The sequence below is a fragment of the Neofelis nebulosa genome, chromosome 14 (genome assembly GCF_028018385.1).
Source record: "Neofelis nebulosa isolate mNeoNeb1 chromosome 14, mNeoNeb1.pri, whole genome shotgun sequence".
Classification (NCBI taxonomy): Eukaryota; Metazoa; Chordata; class Mammalia; order Carnivora; family Felidae; genus Neofelis; species Neofelis nebulosa.
In genome coordinates, this window is record NC_080795.1 from 42,900,012 (window position 1) to 42,920,274 (window position 20,263).

The following is a 20,263-nucleotide window of genomic DNA, read 5'->3' on the forward strand; positions in this document are numbered from 1 at the left end:
ACTGGCATGTGTTTTTATCTCTGTCTTCCTATGTGGTTTTGTCTTCTTTTTCTTCTGTTCCTCTCTGTTAGTGTCTAGCTTTTCTTTTGCCCAGGTAAAAGGGTCTTAAGGTATTAATTGGTCTGTACTTAGTCGGTCTTAGGGTCTTAGTTGGTCTGTACGCAGTGGCTTTAGATCCTGCGGAAGTTGGTTGGTGGTGGTGTCCACGTTCCTGTGTTGCCCAGATGTCATCTGTGACCAGACGGAGTTAGCAGATCAATCGGAACCTTCCTTCTTTTTCTTTTTCTCATCACTTCCTGCCTTGTCCTTCCCCTTCCATGTCTGTGTGTGCCTGCAGAACATGTAGGCAGAGCATGCCAAAAGAGAAGGTTTTAGATGGATACAGAAAGGGGCAAGGGCAGTTTAATCTTCTATGTAAGAAGGATTAGGACGCTAGTGTAGCATGTTTTTAGAGGGATTCTCTTGAAGCCCTGTGTGCATAGCAAACACGTGTCTGCCTTGTTTTCTAAAGATCCACTTATCCACACTTTCCAAAGGTTAGTGAAACTAGAAGTTTTCCACATTGAAGAATGTTGTTGTTGAACAACAACAACAAGTGCGGGCTGGCTTTAGGGGGTGCTGGTGTTGATGGTGGGGGAACTACAAGGCCACTGGGAAAGGGTGGTCTGGGCTATGTGGTCACTTAGACCTCAGGCCTTCCTGGGAGCCTCGATGCCGGGTGACCGCTTCCTGAGCGGAGTGCGCACGCCCCCTCTTGCTCCAGTCCAGTCACCTTATTTTCCGTTCTCCTCCCCCTTGGCACGAATTGTTAGATTAAGTAATGAAAATGAATGGGAGAAACAGCGCCCAACGTTAGCCTTCTCCTTGAAAGGCAGTTTTGGGGCAGTGCCTGCAGTGGATGGCATTCCCAGAATGACTCTGTTTTGGCAACTTCAGATGCATTTATCCTTGACCTAGCAGAGGCTGCCCTGCGTGTTTGACTGCAGGCCTGAGTTTGATGCTATCCATATGTCTCATTTGTGTGAGTCCATCTGTACTACCTGTGTGGTAGCATCAGGCAGCTCTTTCAGGAAGGGGGCCCCGTGATTCTTTTTGTAGAGTCTCTATAAGAAAGAAAGCCCTTGACTTTCTCCATAGGGTTCTATAACAGGATGCTTTGGGCCACCAAGTAATAGGAAGCCCATTTCAAAATAGCTTGAAGAATAAAGAGAATGTTTACTGGAAGTTGTGAGATAGAGTGGTTCCAGGGTTGACTAATTCAGCTGCTCGGTGGCATGTGAAGACCCAGGCTCTCTGCCTTCTTCTGCTCCCCTGTCTTCATGTTGGTGTTGCTTTCTGCTGCGCTAATGATCCTGAGATAGCTGTTAAGTGCTGAACATATGGTCACGGTCAACATCCAAAGGAAGAGGAGGGCACCTCTTTTGTAGATCTTTTTTTTTTTTTTAATTTTTTTTTAATGTTTATTTATTTTTGAGACAGAGAGAGAGCATGAACAGGGGAGGGTCAGAGAGAGAGGGAGACACAGAATCTGAAGCAGGCTCCAGGCTCTGCTGTCAGCACAGAGCCCGACACAGGGCTCGAACTGACAGGGTGTGAGATCATGACCTGAGCTGAAGTCGGACGCTTAACTGGCTGAGCCACCCAGGCGCCCACCTGTAGATCTTTTTAAGAGTAAAGAAACCTTTTCTAGAAACTCTCCAGCACACTAGTCCTCACTTCTCTTTGACTAGAATTGAGCCCTGTGCCTCTTCCCCAAGCAGACCTCAGGACAGGAATTCGTATTGTCCAAAGGAGTAGGCAGTGATAGATCTTCAGTGACCAAAAGAATAAAAGGGAAACAGGATTACTTCCACTGGCTTAGACTTTACCACTGAGTTATCTGGGAGAGGCGTGGACACTCAAAACAGAATTTCACTTGGCGTCAAACAGGGTGAGTGGCTGGGGTGGGTTCTCGAGTTCCTTCCTTCAGGCCTGGGAACAGATGTGGAGGGAAAGACCCTGAGGCGAGGCCAGGGAAGGAGGATCTGATATTGACTCCATGCTGCTGCTTTCCTGCCATCTTCTCTCTTGTTCTCTTTCAGTTCCCTTCAAAAAAAAAAAAAGTTTCTTAAATGCTGCTTTCATCTCATTATAGCAACTGACACTCAGGTAGAAGTGAGCTTTTAACTCCACCCCTGTATCATTAGAGCGTGATTATAACTGTATCACTCTGTCAGTGCAGTGAAATCTAGAAACCTGTTTGGCTGTGAGGTTTCTTTCAACAGGTGACCTTCAGGGGTACTTTTCCAGTGTCTGAGGGCTTCCTTGAACTGTTTCTCCCCCTTGCACCCCCACCGCCACCCTACCCAAAGTGCGCAAGCCTTATCCTCACCCACAGCTCCTGGCCCACAGGGGCCTCTCAGTAGGTAAATGTGGGATTAAGTCATGAGTCTGCTGGGAAGAAAGCTCACAGAATCAGCCCTGTCTTCCCCATTCCTTGTCTGCAAGAGGAATGCCATTCAGCACTTCTTTAAGGTATTTTGAGAAGAGTGAAATACTAGTATGTCTTGATTTTCCTGAGTTTATCCTTTTGTCTGTCCTTTGGCCTCATTCGACTTCTCTGAGCTCAGATGGTGTTAACCACATCTCCTTGAGGTTTGAAGGGGATCCAGAAGGCTCCCTGTCCCCTAACTTTAAAACAAAAGCCTAGTCTTCTCCCCCCCTCCTCCCACCATTCTGTTCCCTGCTCCACGACTTCTGCTTTAAAAAATGCTTAGGTTTGAAATTTGCTTAAAGATAATTTTATTCACCTTTTCTAGGTTTTTCTTAGAGGGATTTAAACTTTTCAAGTAATACTCCTTGTCAGTTATACCTCATTAAAGCTGAAAAACAGTGGTAATGAAGAGAAGATGTGGTTGAAGAGGCCCAAGGACACAGATGTACAGATTTTGGAGAGGCAGCTCCTGAATTTGATTAAAGGAATTATTCTTCCCTGAGGTTCGGTCCCTTAAACCTAGTTTTTCCCTGGGACTAACAGGCTGCTGGCAAGTCAAACTGTGATCTTCTTTTCTTTTCTTTTTTTTTTCGTGTGTGTGATTTTCTGATTTCTAATTTCTTTTTTTTTAAATTTTTTTATTAGTTTTCTTTATTTTTGAGAGGCAGAGAGAGACAGAGCACGTGTCTGAAGGGCAGAGAGAGAGGGAGACACAGAATCGGAAGCAGGCTCCAGGCTCTGAGCTGTCAGCACGGAACCCGATGTGGGGCCTGACCTCACGAACCGTGAGATCATGACCTGAGCTGAATTCGGATGCTCAACCTACTGAGCCACCCAGGCAGCCCTCTAATTTTCTAATTTCTGAGGTCAGATCTTTTCAATGTTAGCTCTTCTCATGACAAAGACATTTGATTTCTGTTTCTTTTGAAATCAAACTCCTAATATCTGATTGAAAATTCACATGTTCTAGATGGAGGGACTGATAAAAGAGAAGAAACCATGCCATGTTTAAATGCACCCCGTAAGAACACAGTCCAAAACAAAACAGCACTTCTTTTTCCCTCGCGACCTGGCCAAGCCTTCCCCGTTTCTCCCACATAATCAAGAAGAGTAACTCTTGCAGGCAGCTTTTGTCAAATCCGAAATGAAGTATAGATAGATACACACACCAGGATATGGAGCGCCCCTAACTTCTTGACCATGCAGAGGAACACGGGGGACCCTGCCTGTACATGCCCACTGAGAAAACAGTCTGTCGGGAAAGAAGATGGAGATAAAGTGAATGTTGCGGGAAGGCTGTAGGCAGTGTTAACATGTCTGGGCAGATGAACACTGTGAGAAGCATGGCTTTAAAGGTGACCTGACTGGATTAGCCAAATGTGAGTAATCTGGTGAGCATAAGTGTCAGGGTTTATAATAAAATATAGAAAGACACCAGCCTCATTCTCCATTTTTAAAAAAGCAAAATAATGTTTTCAGCAATATTAACATCCTTGATGATAGAGTTGGTAATCTTGGTAATGCTCCTAGTGTACTTCTTAAAATATGACATCAAAATATTGAGAGTGTCTTCTCAGAAAGAAATGGGCAGATTTGATCATTGAAATAAAGCCTGGATTTGGTTTTGCAGTTAGCTGCTGAAGGTGTCACCTTACTTTCCAGGGTCACATCTCACCTTTTGGAGGCAAAAGATACCACTACTCCCCATCTACTTGGTTCAGGGCAGAGCAACATCTTTTCTGAAATCTACCACACCAGATTTCTTAAGCCTTTCTCAGATCCCCTCAGTGCATTTCGATTTGCAAAACTGAAAGGGCATTTTAAAAATTAGCATTTTTGGGGCGCCTGGGTGGCGCAGTCGGTTAAGCGTCCGACTTCAGCCAGGTCACGATCTCGCGGTCCGTGAGTTCGAGCCCCGCGTCAGGCTCTGGGCTGATGGCTCGGAGCCTGGAGCCTGTTTCCGATTCTGTGTCTCCCTCTCTCTCTGCCCCTCCCCCGTTCATGCTCTGTCTCTCTCTGTCCCAAAAATAAAATAAAAAATGTTGAAAAAAAAAAAAAAATTTAAAAATTAGCATTTTTTTCCGGAAATATTGTGATGTGATATTACAATGTGTAAGTGGGAAATCTGGAGAAAACGGAGAAAGATTCAATAGGGAGGAGTCAAGACAAGACTTAAAAAACAAAAAAACAAAAAAAAACAACACCAACCAACTGCAGTAAGATGAAAATTCTCATCCTGATTCTGGAACAACATGTGCCTGTCACAGGAATCACAGACTGGTGGAGAGAAATACCCTGGAGCTGGAGCAGGTCCCAGTTGGGTTAAGGAGAGCTGCACAGCCCCGTCAGCCCCAAATTCCTCCATGACCCCCTCCTCTTATTTACCCTGGACACACTGCATAGGGTGAGGTAAGAAGGGCCAAGTTCTGTTTTCAGAAGACTACTCTTCAAGTCATCATGGGCTGAAGATGACCTTGGATGGACTTATGAGGGAACTTACGTCAGTTCCCCATCCTGTCCCTTGTCCTTCCTGACCTTGTGTTTCCTGACCTTGCTTATCAGTTCCACGTAGCAGCACCTCCAAACACCACTCACTAGCTTGCTTCTCTCCCCTCACTCTCTTGGCCTTGAGACAGTCCTGCTTCAAACCTTCAATGCCCCCCACTCACCACCCCCACTCTGTCCTCTTCAGCTGGCCCAGCCTGACAGAGCTGATCAGAAAGCACAGAAGAGCTCTCAGGCCAAAAGTGGAGTCCTGTGAGCGGTGTGACCTTGGGAAAGTGCCTATGCCTCAGTGTCCTCATCTGTAAAGTGGGAGTGACCGTACGCTGTCATCAGCCAGTTGTCAACTGAGGGGACAACTGAGAGACAATGGCGGGGTGGGGTGGGGGGTCTCTTACCCTCCAAACTGCTTCCCATTATGTGCTCAGCAAAGTACTATTATGAATGCTCTTGAGAGTAACCCTTCTTTTATGATTTTGAGTGTTGATTGGGCATGGAATTCTGTTTGCAAGCCAAATAATCATACCATTTTTGACTTTCACCTTGCAAGAGGAAACTAGAGAAAGCTGGGATCCCATGTTATGTCTAAAAGGTTAATTCAGTGGTTTGGATGAAGTAATACTTGCAAAGCAGACAGCCACCATAATACAAAAGTCATTCATGGTGACAAGTTGAGCTGTCACCTAACAGCAGTGAAGAAGAGAATTTGGAAGAGAAAATTACTTAAATGATGACCATTTTAGCCATCAGTTTTCCAGTGACTTGAAGAAGGGTAGCCATGTTAAGTTACCTGGAAAGGGATCCTGGTTTCTGTGCCTCACTGTGCCTTTCTGAGAAGAAAGTGGCCAATTAAAAAAGAATGCAGGTGTTCCTTGCTGTCTGAGCCTTTGCTATAAGAACTCAGAAATGGATCAGATTTTGAGACATCTTATTTACATCCCTCACTCTGAGCCCTCACTACTTGCCATCTGAAACTCAGACATCATATTTCTGGATGAAGAAGGGTCCCACACGAACCTAACTCACCTTCTGACCTGCCACTGTGTAAGCTCCAGAACTGACTAGATTTGGATGGTAGGGGATCCTTGTAACTCACTGCTTTTCCTAATATGAACTTGATCCATCAAAAGAAAGCAGTTACGATATGTTTCAAAGCCATCTTTTATTTATTTATTTATTTATTTATTTCTTTTTAAATAAAGCCATCTTTTAAAAATGAGGTGGATAATTCAGGATGAGTTCCAGAATAAAAATTACAATGTCATGTTTCCTTCAGACAGGATTCCAGGTTGCCAGCAACAGAAGCTGACTGCTGATTAAAAAGACTTCTAGGATGTTGGCTGGAGGATTCCTGGGAGGGCTAGGAGGCTGGGTCCCAGGCTAAGCTCCTAGAAACTGGCACATCACCCAGAGCTGGTCTCATCAGGAAACCCGGTGTGCACTCTGCAGTGATTTGCCACCATCATGAGTGTCACCTCTCCACTGCTGCCCATGCCAGCCCCGGCAGAGGGACAGGTTGGGGAGAGAGCTCAGCATACTTAACATCTGTATCACCAGCTCCTGAGATCAAGTCTGGCTCAGGGGCAACTGAAAAACAAAGCCCCAGTTATGAAGAGGGCAGGGCAGCGAGTTCTGGCATCTCCCTGGGAGATGTGGGATTCATAACATTGGAAGTGCGCCCAGAGTCTGTAGGAAGGCCGTTCCAACGGGGTGGGCAGCCCCAAGTAGGTCAGGTGTCCATGAGAGCAGTGTTTTCAGCATTTGCAAACTATGTAACCTTTCAGTGGATGGTAACTCAGTTTAGTGGATCAAGGCCCAACTTGCTTGCTTCTCCTTTTCGTTTCTTTTCTTTTCTTTTCTTTTCTTTTCTTTTCTTTTCTTTTCTTTTCTTTTTAATTGAAGGAATAAAGTAGAAGAGAAAGTATTGGTGTGCCACTTGTAGTAAGAGTAAGTTTCATCCTGTAAAACTTGTTTTCGTGGTGCCAAAGTTGCATCTGTGTGTCTGAACTGGGTTGCCGTGTCCAAAGTATTTTGTTACCATGGCTCATGATCAGAAGCCACTGCACTAGTGTGTTCCAGTGCTCCAAGGATTTGTTTTCCATTTCAAACCCCACCTCACTTGTTTTCAAAGCAGTGTTTCTCCTGTTTAATTTTCAGAACCTATCCCCTGCCCTGTTGTCAGGCTACACACACGGGCACGCAGGAGATTTCGCTTGTGAAACTGTAGTATTTTCCAAACCCTTACAGGGCATCCTGGTAACCTGCTCACTGTAGTAATGTTGTTTCCGTGGGAAATTATGGTCTGAGTTCTAAAGACAAAGCTTTAAAAACAGAAACCTCTGTTGTGGAGACTGGTACCTGTTAGCAGTTGTAGTGACAGTTGCTACAATGCGAATAAAAACATTTCAACCTAGACTTCAACCTAAAAGTATTTATGTGGAAAAAAAAAAATTAACAGTAGAGAGCCTTTTTTTTTTAAAATCTCTGTAGAGACCACTTTGCTTTTAGTTTTTGTTTAAAACCAGTTCACTCTAACCCAATGTTTTTCCATCTACAGGTCCATTTACTCGACCTCATCCAGCCTTATGGCGAATGGTTTTCGGTGAGTTACCCACTGGTAGATTTAGAGGTATATCCTACTTAAAATCCTTTTTCTGTGTATCATTATAGCAGTTTTACTTACTGCTGTACAGTAGAACTTTATGACCTTTTACTTTTTGGTGTTCTTAATATAAATTTTTATGAAAATTCCTTGCCGTAAAGCAGACGTGCCGGTGGTAATTTCAGATTCTCATACGTGTGAACTGTCTCAGATCACCTCGCTCCCCCGCGCATGCTGTCGTGTCTTACTGTGCACAGGTCTGACGTAAGGGGATGCGGCTCGTTTTTCTTTATGCACCTTTACGTTGCTCTTGGCTGGTACAAGCTCCGGTGTGTGCTGTGAGTCCATTTGTCCTGTCAGCAGCCAGGAGGTACTGAAAATGGGAAAGATCCTAGAGAGGGAGAAGTTTCTAGACAGAGAGTCCTGATTTGAAATGAGGATTAGTGATAAACGTCTGTAAATACTGGGTGTCTTATTTTTACTTGATTTCTAGTCCACAAATAGATCCCCTAAATGGACTTAAAACACGTCTTTCAAATGTTGGCTATTGGCTTCGTCCTGCCTAAATAAGACATCAAATAAATTATTTTAGGTTCAGAAAATGTAGTGTTACAAAAAGGACCCTAAAAATGGATATTTTGCTCAAGGTCACCTATTTTTCTTTGAACTTTCAGACATCATAAGTAAGTCTGTGTGTGGAGCGGGGCGTTATTCATAACCACAGTAGGTGTTTATTCTGTGTGGCAGGGATGCTGTGGTCCTGAGGCTGAAGGGGAGGGCCACACAGACAGGGGACTCCCCTCAGGAGCGGCCCTTCCTGTCACAAGGAAGGAGGACAGCTGTCGCAAACTATTAAACAAATCAACAACCAAAAAATATCAGATGCCACTAAGTGTTAGGAAGTTAATTAAAACCATGTGAGGTGACGATGACTCAGTGGCTGGTTTCACTTGAATGTGCAAGGAGGCCTTGAAGGAAGGATGCTTAGTGGAAACCTGAATGCCAAGAAGGATCTAGCATGCAAGGATTGAGGTCAGGGGAAGCCCAGCCAAGGGAAAGGCTACTGAAATGGTCCCCAGCCAGAAAAAGTATGGTGTGTTCCAGGGCACTGTGGCCGGAGCAGAGCAGACCCTAGGGCTGCAGTAAGAGGCCAGAGCTGGGCATGGATGGAATCCTTTAGGGCTCGTGGGCCAGTAAACAGTGCAGATAGGAAGGGCAGTGGGAAGTTCTAGGAGGATTTTTTGCAGAAAAGTGACCATTTACATTAAAAAATGTTTATTTATTTTTGAGAGAGAGAGAGAGACAGACAGACAGACAGTGCAAGCAGGGGAGGGGCAGAGAGAGAGGGAGACAGAATCCAAAACAGGCTCCAGGCTCTAAGCTGTCAGCACAGAGCCCGATGCGGGGCTCGAACCCACGAACTGTGAGATCATGGCCTGAGTCCAAGTTAGACACTTAACCGACTGAGCCACCCAGGTGCCCCCATTTACATTTTTAAATAGATTATTCTGGTTGCATCATATTTACATCTTATGAGCTTAATATTGCTGTTTGAAATTACAAGTTTTCAGCTGGCTGGTTACATTTGAATTTTTTCTACTTCAAATGATCCATTATAGGTAATTAGCAGTATAATTCTTACCTGAGATCTTTTTGGGATCATGGAGCCCTTTGATAATCTGATGAGGACTATAGACCCTTTCCTAGCGTGTGCGGGCGCACACACACACACACACACACACACACACACACACACACACATTACATCTGGGGCTTCATGGACCTTGAAGCTCAACCATGAATTCCAGTTTAAGAAGCCCTGCTCTACCCAGATGGTTTTTTTCTGTCTTAGAATAATTGTTTTGAAAGGATTATTACAAAAGGGTATAGTGGGGGGCATTTGAGGTGAACAATTTTAAAAACAGCTGGTGATAAACCTGAGGAGGTCCTCATACTAACATGCCTAACGGGTGTGCCCCTGGGGCCCTGGGATGTGCAACCAGGTCAGCCACGCTCTGCTCAAGTCCCCTGAACTCCCTGAGGGTTGAGAGAGGCCCTGTAGGAGGACCCGGTGAGTAGATGTTCCAGGGTACTTCATTCCAGCCCTGGACACTGTCTCCTCTGGAACAGCTCATTGGAGATTAGCGCTGAGCCAAGTTCACATGATCCAAGGTCGTTTGTATCACCGTGTCTGGGTGTCCTACACAAATGTTTCAGTTCCAACAGGTTCAGGAGAAAGAAGTGATAAAGCCACTGGTGGTGGGGTTTTTCAGATCTTTCTAAAAGGCTCTTGCTGTTTTAAAAGTAGGTTATTGTAATATGGGGCGGTTATTAGGGTACCAGTTATGATATGATGTGACGGGAACCCCGGAAGGGCCCACATGAGGTCTAAACTGTGGATGTGTGGCCACGGGCCACCTCTTGGCACGTCCCACTTGTCTCTACTGATGTTGCCCCTTGGCTGGGCTGTCCACACCCAGCCTTGCCCACCTCCACGCACTCTGCACACAGCAGCCAGAGGCCACCTTGTAAAACGTTACCCAGATCAACTTCTTGCCCCCATGTAAAACCTGTGTTGTGTTCCTAGTTTCACCGAAGGTAGAATCTGAAATCCTTGCTGCGGCCGCCAAGCCCCCTCACTTCAGTGCCGCCTTGCTCTCTCGTGTTTGCCAGCACCCCAGCCACAGGCTGGCCCCTGAATGGTTCTCCTTCTGTGGGTCTGCCTGGATTCCTTTTCTCTGCCTGAATATTGCCGGTCCTTGGTCCTTCAAGACTCAACCTGAGCATCATTTTCTGAGAATATTACCGAGCCTCTCAGCCTGAATTAAGACTGTGTATCAGACTCACTCATCAAAGGAAATACTGGATTGTAGTGAGGATCTCCAGACGCTACATCACAATTTCACTGTCGGCTTTGGCCATAAGTGACTTGAGTCTAATGTGTGTCGTGCATCTGACCCCCAGATCTTTCCTAAACATAAGAATATTTTTGTTTCCCTTAGGACTCAGTGTGCTCTACTTCCTGTTCCTGGTATTCCTCCTCTTCCTGAACTTTGATCAGGTTAAATCCCTAATGTACTGGCTAGATCCAAATCTCCGGTATGCCACGAGGGAAGCAGATGTCATGGTAGGTACTTGTCAGTCCTCTCTTAGAGAAATTGGTAGACTGTTGGGTATAGGAGATAGTTAACTTCACGTTCTAAGTTGTTCCTTCTCCATATCTCCTGTGTAGATATCCAAAAGCCAGGCCTCTGGGAAGGTGAGGCGTGTGGTTTCCACGAGTGATAATGGTCTAGGGAAATGGTATCTTCTCTTGGAGCAAAGGGGGATGGTAGGAAGAGTGTGACTGTTATCGTCAGACAGCCTTGGGTGTGAATTCTGCCCCTGTCACTTGTTAGCTGTAGGATTTTGGGCAATGTACTTGCTAGCCTGATCATTTCTTTGTAAAGTGAAATAATAGTACTTATTTGGGGATTTTATTGTGAACTCAACAAAGTAGCACTATCTATGAGGCCCAGCATGGTGCCTTGCACACACCAGGTCCTCAGTGATGGTGGTGGTGGCTGCTCTTATCAGTGTCACCCTCAGCAATTCTGCTCCCCACTCTGGCCCTGACGCCATGAACTTCCCACCTGCTCACCATGAAGGGGCCAATTGTAATGATCTAGGCCATTTCGGTAATTATTTTTTTTAAACCCACAAAAATAATTTTATTCTTGGCAAAAGCTACTCTGTATTTTGGCTTTTAGTGAAGAGACCATTTTATACTCCAAGGCCATTCCTTTTTTGAAAATTCTTATTAATTTATTTTTAAATAATACATAACATTTTGTAGACTGAAGGAAAAACCTAGTGATGCTCAGAAAAGGAGAGCAGGCATTTGGGCTATAGGCGGGTCCTTGTTTAAGAAACAAGACAAATGGACTTAATAAACGGTCCAAGAAGTGATCATTCTATTGGAGCTAAGATAGGTCAGACCCTTCTTAAATGGTGTATTAAGATTTTCTCTTTAATTCTTATAAAGGACATGCTAAAGGCAGAAGTAAGAATGCCAAAAATTATTTAAAAGTCTCAGGAAGAAAAGTATGTTTGGGGGGTTTCTTAGTTTATGGAAGAGAATGGCATGGGTGACTTCAAGCTTCTGCTGATGGAGAGGGTGGTGGCAGCTACCAACTATGGGCTGTCTATTCTGCCAGACATTTAACATATAATCTAGGTAAGCCTCCCACATGCATCCTAGGCATTAATATCCCCATTTTATCAAGGAGGAAATGGAAACTTAAACAGGATAAATATCTCATTCAAAGCAGAAGCTGGTAAGATCTCTCTGACTTCAGAACCTATACTTTTCCTTTGCTCTATGCCTTAAGTATGTAGTTATAATAATGACAGTGCTTTGGCACTCACTGGAGCCTCATGAAACAGAGATTGGGAGGAACGTATTCTAGGTACGATATTTTCCCCTGAGAATTTTCTTGGGTTTTTGAGCAAGATTGGTTGTATCACAAAGTAAACTGACCTGCAAAATGGATAAGACTTGGTATTTGGTGAAGCGTTAGGCAATCGGGGGAGAGGATGGAGCACCAAGATCAGCCCTGCGAGCATTTGGGAGGTGGGCCCAGTCTGTCTTTACCTACCATTTACTCGTGTGCACACACCTCCCCTTTCTGGACTCCCTGGCTCCGGGATGTCCTCATTTAATGCCTCTTCCCCCTGCTTCCCAGGGTTGTGCTGCATCTGGCTCCCTGGCAGCCCTTAAGCATCATGTCCTGCATCCCTCCCACAACCAGGACCTCAAGATCTTCCTGATGTGATCATTGGCCAATCTGCTCATTAATAATTACAATGCTAGGGGCGCCTGGCTGGCTCACTCGGTGGAGCGTGGGACTCTTGGTCTTGGGGTTGTGAGTTCAAGCCCCACATTGGGTGTAGAGATTACTTACAAATAAAAAAATCTTAAGAAAAAAACCAATAACTATAATGCTAATAGTTACATTTGGCTCTTTATGATTTTCAAAGTGACTTTCCATCTGTTGAAGCCCAAAAATATCCTCAGGGAGAGTAAAAAGGCCTCCAAAGTCATCTTTAACCCATGATCTCTTGAAGAGTAGCCTTCTGGAAACAGAACTTGGCCCTCTCTTACCTCACCCTATGCAGTGTGTCCAGGGTAAATAAGAGGAGGGGGTGGTGGAGGAATTTGGGGCTGACGGGGCTGTGCAGCTCTCCTTAACCCAACTGGGACCTGCTCCGGCTCCAGGGTATTTCTGTCCACAGTCTGTGATTCCTGTGACAGGCACATGTTCCAGAATCAGGATGAGAATTTTCATCTTACTGCCGTTGGTTGGTGTTGTTGTTTTTTAAGTCTTGTTTTGACTTCTCCCTATTGAATCTTTCCCTGTTTTCTCCAGATTTCCCACTTATACGTTGTAATATCACATCACAATTGTTTCTGGAAAAATGCAATGTTTTAAAATGTTTACTTATTTATCTTGGGGGGAGAGGGGCAGAGAGAGGATTCGAAGCAGGCTCTGCACTGACAGCAGAGAGCCCAAGTTGGGGCTCAAACTCCTGAAACCGTGAGATCATGACCTGAGCTGAAACCAAGAGTCAGACACTTAACCGACTGAGCCACCCAGGTGCCCCAAAATTCAGTTTTTTAAAAATCAGCTTTGCAAATTGAAATGCACTGAATAGATCTGAGAAAGGCTTGAGAAATCTGATGTGGTGGGTTTTGGAAGAGATAGAGGAGAATCAAATTGCTCTTTAGCTCCCTTAGGAGGCATCATTTCTAGAATTTGAAAATATTAGTACCTTGTTCCAGGAATTTCTTCAGCTGGCTGCTAATAGGTGGCTATTTTCTGAATCTTATTTCATCCTATCAGATTACTTTTGGGAAGGAAGAATTCAAATGTAGAAATTCCTGAGAAATCTTATATTGTCATATGATAACTACTTTACTAATATATACAGAAACAGAAGGGTGTTGACTTAAAATATCTTTAAAATGTGCCAGTTAGGGGCACCTGGGTGGCTCAGTCGGTTAGGTGCCCAGCTTCAGCTCAGGTCATGATCTCACTGTTAGGGAGTTTGAGCCCCATGTTGGGGTCTGTGCTGACAGCTCAGAGCCTGGAGCCTGTTTTGGATTCCATGTCTCCCTCTCTCTCTGCCCTTCCCCCACTCAGGCTCTGCCTCTCTCAAAAGTAAATAAATAAATTTTAAAAAAGGCAAACTCATATGTCCTAATAAAAACAAAAAGATAGTAGAAACAAAACCAAAAGTCTCCAAAGCTTTGTAATTTTTAAATACTTAAATTATGTAGCATCTGAAAATGTTAACTTTGGGATGGGAGGTTGATTCCGTTTCCTTCTAATTTCTGAAATTGGATGCTTCAGCTTTTCCTCTCTGCTAACAAATTTTTCAGGCTTTGGATCTTCTGTAAATTCTACTTACCTTCATCCCATCGTTCTGACACATAGTGTTTTCATTACCATTAATACTGAATATAGTTTACATTTCTGTTGTGATTCCTTTTTTACACCATGATATTTAGATGTGTTTTCAAATTTCCAAACCTATAGGGATTCTACTTATTTTTTTGTTAATTGAGATTCTATTTATGTTTTTATCGCTGGCTTTAACATAGTTGTCCTGTGGTCAGGTGACCTGAGCTGTGTGATTCCACTTCTTTAAGACATGCTCAACTTGTGTAAAATTATTTTGCTTCCCATTTAAAAAAAATTGTTTTAATGTTTATTTTTGAGAGAGAGAGAGAGAGAGAGAGAGAGACAGAGCACGGGTGGGGGAGGGGCAGAGAGAGAGAGGGAGACATAGAGTCTGAAGCAGGCTCCAGGCTCCTAGCTGTCAGCACAGAGCCCGATGTGGGGCTGGATCGAACTCACAAACCGCGAGATCATGACCTGAGCTGAAGTGGGATGCTTAACCAACTGAGCCACCCAGGCGTCCTGCTTCCTATTTTAATCAAACTTTTGCAATTCAGAGCAAAGCAATTCTGAGTCACCAACTTTAATATTTGTCTGTTTTTCCTAAAGGATCTTCAATTATTAAAACTTTCGGGGGCAGGCGGGCAGGACAGGTGTCAGTTGTCATATCAAGGTCGTATCAGTTCTTTTCATTTGTTGTCAGCATCCTAGAAGTAAGTTGATTTTGAGAATATCCATTAATTATTTCCCTGTTTACTTTGAATAGGAGTATGCTGTGAACTGCCATGTTATCACCTGGGAGAGGATTATCAGCCATTTTGATATATTTGCATTTGGACATTTCTGGGGCTGGGCTATGAAAGCCTTGTTGATCCGTAGTTATGGCCTCTGCTGGACAATCAGTATTACCTGGGAGCTAACTGAGGTAAGAAGGGGCCATGGGCAGCGATCAGATAATTTACATGTAGGAGGAAGGTTGTCTGTCCATTAACAGTCAGTTAATCCATTCTCCAGCCCCTGTGATACAAACTATGTTTAAACCATCCCCTACAAATATTTGATGCCTTTGTGGCAGTTGGGGGTGGGGTGTGATTCCTTATTAACTTAAAATGTGTCTCTTGTCTCACAAGTCTTAAAGAGAAACCAATGAAATGAAGCAAAAAAAATGATAATAAAATCCTCAGTGAGACTGAGACAGGTACATAGTAATGAGGACATCTGCTTAGGGGTAAATAGGTGGGTTACCCACTAGCTAGTTTCTGGTTTGGGACAAATAGAATTGTGTTTATGAATTACAAGGGCACCCAGGATATTTTGTAGGTGAAAAATGGATTCCTGATATAGCTCTGATGTCTCAGGAGTCAAGTTTGTCTCATTTCATGAATGAAAGAGATATAGTCTTTTAAAACTATTAGGAAAAATGATTTTGGGGGAACTTATTTATTGTTCAGTTATGATATCATTCTTCCTCAGTCCCAGGGAACAAAATTTGGCCATGTGTGCAGTATATTTCTTGATGCCAACTATTGTCTTGACCCCAACTTAGGGAACCACGCCAGCCAGATCTAGCTTCCGTTAATGTGCCTCTCACAGCCCAGGAGGCCAGAAGTCTGAGTTCAAGATGTTGATTGGTGCCCTTTGAGGGCTGCGAGGGAGAATCTGGCGTAGGCGTCTCTTAGCTTCTTATGGGTTGCTGGCCATCATTGGTGTTTCTTGGCTTGTAGATGCATCACCCCAATTTCTGCCTTCGTCTTCGAGCCGGGTTCTCCTCGTGTGCATTCATGTGGTGTTCTTTTTATAAGGACACCAGTCACACTGGATTAGAGGCCCACCCTATTCCAGGATGACCTCATCTTTACTAATTACATCTGCAACAACTGTCTTTCCAAATAAGTTCTTGTCATGAGGAACTGGATGTTAGGGGTTCGGCAGGAGGATTTTGAGGGGACACGATTCAAGCCACAGCGGTACCCAACACTGTACATGTATTGTCTCCTAAATCCTCACCATAAACATATTCCTGGTGGACAGATGAAGGGACCAGAGCCTAGAGTCTTGCCTCCTGAGGTGAGCCAGTAGGATTCCACATGTGCTGGACTCCAGGTGCACAGCCCACGTTCCTGCTCTCATGCCACGTTCCTCCGAGTTCCAGGCATCTTCCTGACCGTACTGCCGTGTGACCCTGTGCAAGGCCCTGGGCTTTTCTTAGCCTGCCTGCTTCTCTCCCCTCATACTACAGATGGCCTCTGGGCCTTCCTTCTCTGTTCCTCTGTGTCCTCTAGACTCTTGCAAGCACCTCTGCTCCGTCTAAGTCTTTCACAACCCTGCTCTGCTTGCATCTAACCTCCTGTCCTCTCTTGTGTGAACTACTCGCTTCCTCCCTTCACTGTCTTTTGCCAAAGTGATCTTTTTCACACCTCGATCCAGTTGCATCCTTCCCCAGCTTAAAACTATAGTTTTGTCCGTTGCTTTTAAGACAAAATCCAAACTTCTGGACCAGCCTTTGAGGCGTGATGTTTACTGGCCCCAGCCCACCTGCTTGCGACCCTCTCCACCCTGCCATCTTGCTCCAGCCATCTTTGCTTTCTTCTTGTCAAAGAGTCCGTGTCTTTTCTATCCCAGAGCCCACCGGCAGGCTAGTCCCTTTTCTCCCTGCTCCCGCTGTGCTCCATGTTTGTACACCTGGAAAGAGAGTACCCGGGCCTTCTCCTTTGAAATGCCCATCTTATTATAGGTACTTATAGTGTCTCTTTTCTGCTAAGTGTTCAGCCTCAAGAGGGCAGGGCCCATATCTGCATAGTCCCAGATACTCTGCCCCACAAGTGGTAGGTTCTCCCCAAATTGCTCATGAGTGAATGAGTCCAGCCCTCTCCAGTTCCTCCTTCTCAGTTCTGGACAGATGAGGGAACCGGAGCCCGGCACCTTGCTTCGTTAGGTGAGCCAGGATTGGGTTCCAGATGTGCTCCTGCTAAGATGTGCAGCCCGTGTTCTTGCTGCCCTACCACGTTCCCCTCTGTGAGTTCCAGGCATTCATCTGGACGGCCCATCTCACCCCCAGAATCTGGTCCTTTCCAGGAAAGCTCTTCATGTCCTCCACACCCCACCTCCCTGTATAGTCTTGTTTCAGCAAATATGTGTTATCAACTTCTGTTGAAGTTTCTCTCTTCCCCTTGTGCACACCACAGTTAATGCCGCATCTCACGGCTGGGGACCAGAGAATACACTTCAGGGGTCGGGTCGCGCCTGGCTCACCTGAGGGAGGAACGCAACTGCAAGCCTTCACATGCAGTAGCTGTGCTGGGTCTTCTTGGCAGCAGGCACATTAAGAAGGCCAACTCCATATATGTGCCTTGTCTTACAGTCTACAAAATGCTTTTGTGAACAGTTTTATTTTGTAGTATTTATTGTGTTACTTCAGAGGTTTGTGATTATGGGGTTGCCTCCTTCCAAAGGATTTCCAGGTACCATCTTTGTCATTTCAGACCTTCTAGAAATGGGCCTTCACACAGCAACATGTGCTGCTCTGGACACAGCTGATAGGCTGTTTGTTTTGGACGAAAGGATTTCCATGAGATTTTTATTCCACCCTTGATCCTGCTGTTTCTGGAATGCCCTCAGTCTTCATCTCCGTCTTGAAACCAGTCATCCCTGTCCTTAACGACCTCTGTCCCAATAGGTCTTGCCCCAGTTGCCGTCTGTCAGAATGAATCTCTCTTTTGTCCTCACTGTGCTCCATTTATGTCGCCATGGTAACATTTGCCACAGCCTACCTTATTTTGTGGTTCTGCATAAACATCTGACTCCGTCCTGCCCTTGGGATCGAGAACCGTGACTTTATTTTGCCTCACCCCTTGCACATCATAAGCACTTAATAAGATGACGATTGTGAACCAGTTGTCATAGGGTTTCCTGTTAAGCTATCCGTTTCCCACTTCATGTCATCAAAACCTAACCTTTCTCCTTTTACAGCTTCCTTGCTGTTTTACCTAGATATCTATGGGATAGTTCTAAAACACACAGCTTGAACTCTCAAGCTGCTAATTTTGAGGACTATGCCAGTGATCTGTTGGCAGGTATGAAGACTTTTCTCCCTTTCCTTTCTTAGATCCTTGTCTCGCTGTCGTTAGCCAAGGTAATTCATCAGCAATATTTTTCAGGAGGGGTTACCTTGTCTTTAAAGCCGTATGTCAAGAAAAGAGCTGTTTGGATTCATAAAATGTGTAAACTTACCCACAGCATAAAAAACAAACCCGATTACAGGCCTTGTTTTGATTTATGTGTTTCATACATTGGGAAAACCTGTAACGTCAACGACTTCTCCTAAAAGAATGTATTAAAAGGAAGTATATCTTTCTGCAGTTTTGTTTTTAAAACCATGGTCTCGTGTGTCTCAGCTCTTCTTCATGCACCTTCTGCCCAATTTCGCTGAGTGCTGGTGGGACCAAGTCATCCTGGACATCCTGCTGTGCAACGGCGGTGGCATCTGGTTGGGCATGGTCGTTTGCCGCTTTTTAGAGATGAGGACCTACCACTGGGCCAGCTTCAAGTGAGTCGCCTCCCCTCTGGACATTAGTCACAGCCTCACACAACGAGGACTGAGCTGCTTTAGTAGCAAGCACCTTCAGTATGGTCTTTGACGATAAGAAGTAAATGACACATTAGTAGTTGAAACGCATGAATGATTATAGACCGTGTTGCAGGCATTTACCCAGATGATGCTAAACCATTTATGATTTCATTTCTCTCACATCCATTTTGTTTTCATTCTCCTGCCTCAGCCTGCATTCATACTGCCCTCACTGGATTAGTTAGTCCCCTGTTCCCTGGTTACCCCCTGCAAACCATCTCACCCCACTGCTTGAGGGATCTTTTTAAGCATGTCAGATTCATCATGTCATTCCCCTGTGATGGCTCCTCCTGGTCTTTGGAACAAAGTGCACCTTGTGGGCTGGGCAGGTCCAGTCATTCCCTCCATGCCCCCTGGGGCTCCCAAGGTTCTGAGCATATGCTCCTCTATACCTGGGTTTGACCCATGTCCCCGTGTGCCAGGCTGACAGGTCCTCTCCTTTCCTACCTCGACTACCTTGACACCTCTTCAGGTAGCTGTCTCTGACTTTCTGATGCAAGTTGCGTGTCCCTCCTCTGTGCCTCCAGGGGGGACAGCACCCACTTCTATCATTCCTTGTCCTGCCTCCCTGAGCTCTCTCCTCAATTTGACTGTCACAGGAACTGTGCCATTGAAAAGGAGGAAAAGAACAGCAGTGGGATTATGAAAGTAGCTGTCTTTATTGTGTTTACACCTTCATTTATTTATCAAACAAAATATGAACATTTTCCCACATCATTAAATATTCTAAAACATGATTTCAAAGGGCTTCTTTATATCCCAACATATGGATAAATCATGAGGTATTTAACCAACTCCCTTTTGTGGTCATTTAGATGTGTTTCAGAGTTTTCAGTTTTATGAAGGAAGCTAGAGTGAACATTCTTGAACATGTATCTTTGTAGATCTTTTTTTTCCTCTATAAATATCTTTTTTTTGTTAAATGAGGGGCACTTGGGTGGCTCAGTTGGTTAAGCATCTAACTTAAGCTCAGGTCATGATCTCAACAGTTGGTGAGTTAGAGCCCCATGTTGGGCTCTGTGCTGACAGCTCAGAGCCTGGAGCCTGCTTCGGATTCTGTCTCCCTCTCTCTCTGCCCACCCCGTCTCATGCTCTCCCTCCTTCCCTCTCTCTCTTTCTTGCTCTCTCTCTCTCTCTCAAAAATAAGTAAACATTAAAAAATTTTAAAAAAACAAATAAGGGAAAATGAGTATAAGTCACAAAGAAAATGTCTCAGCGCAGAGCTGAGGCTCAATCTCACAAACCATCAGATCATGCATGACCTGAGACCGGAGCTGAAATCAAGAGTTGGATGTTTAACCCACTGAACCACCAGGGTGCCCCTATAAATAAATTCCTAAAAGTGTAGTACTCTAATTTATATTCTCACCCTCATTCACTAATGTATATATGTGTCTATTTCACTATTTCTTTGAATTTTACTTTTAAGCCTTTTTTAATGTTATCACATATAATTATGTGATACTGAATTTCTAGTCCGTTTCTATTATATTTTCCCTCTTCTTATTAGTGCTTTTTATAGGTTAAGGACATTAACACTTTGTCATAAATGTGACTTTATTTTCTGTTTTGTCATCCACTTGTAATTTTCTTTATGGTAGGTACTCCATTTAAACTTT

The 20,263-nt window shown here is 44.5% G+C and overlaps 1 protein-coding gene and 1 long non-coding RNA gene across 3 annotated transcripts in view; one reads left to right on the top strand and one right to left on the bottom strand.

Moving 5' to 3' along the window:
- PTDSS1 (phosphatidylserine synthase 1) overlaps positions 1-20,263 on the top strand; it is a 65,130-nt gene that overhangs the window by 16,295 nt on the left and 28,572 nt on the right. For both annotated transcript variants that reach the window (XM_058698638.1, XM_058698640.1), the window contains exons 3-6: positions 7,533-7,577; positions 10,580-10,704; positions 14,784-14,942; positions 18,412-18,563. In XM_058698638.1, the coding sequence (XP_058554621.1) occupies positions 7,533-7,577; positions 10,580-10,704; positions 14,784-14,942; positions 18,412-18,563 (481 nt within the window). The remainder of the gene's footprint in view (positions 1-7,532; positions 7,578-10,579; positions 10,705-14,783; positions 14,943-18,411; positions 18,564-20,263) is intronic.
- On the bottom strand, positions 1,848-6,134 carry LOC131494338 (uncharacterized). The gene is made up of 2 exons (XR_009253329.1): positions 6,002-6,134; positions 1,848-2,085 (listed from the first exon to the last, which is right to left on the bottom strand). It is a non-coding gene; the product is annotated as an uncharacterized LOC131494338 (long non-coding RNA).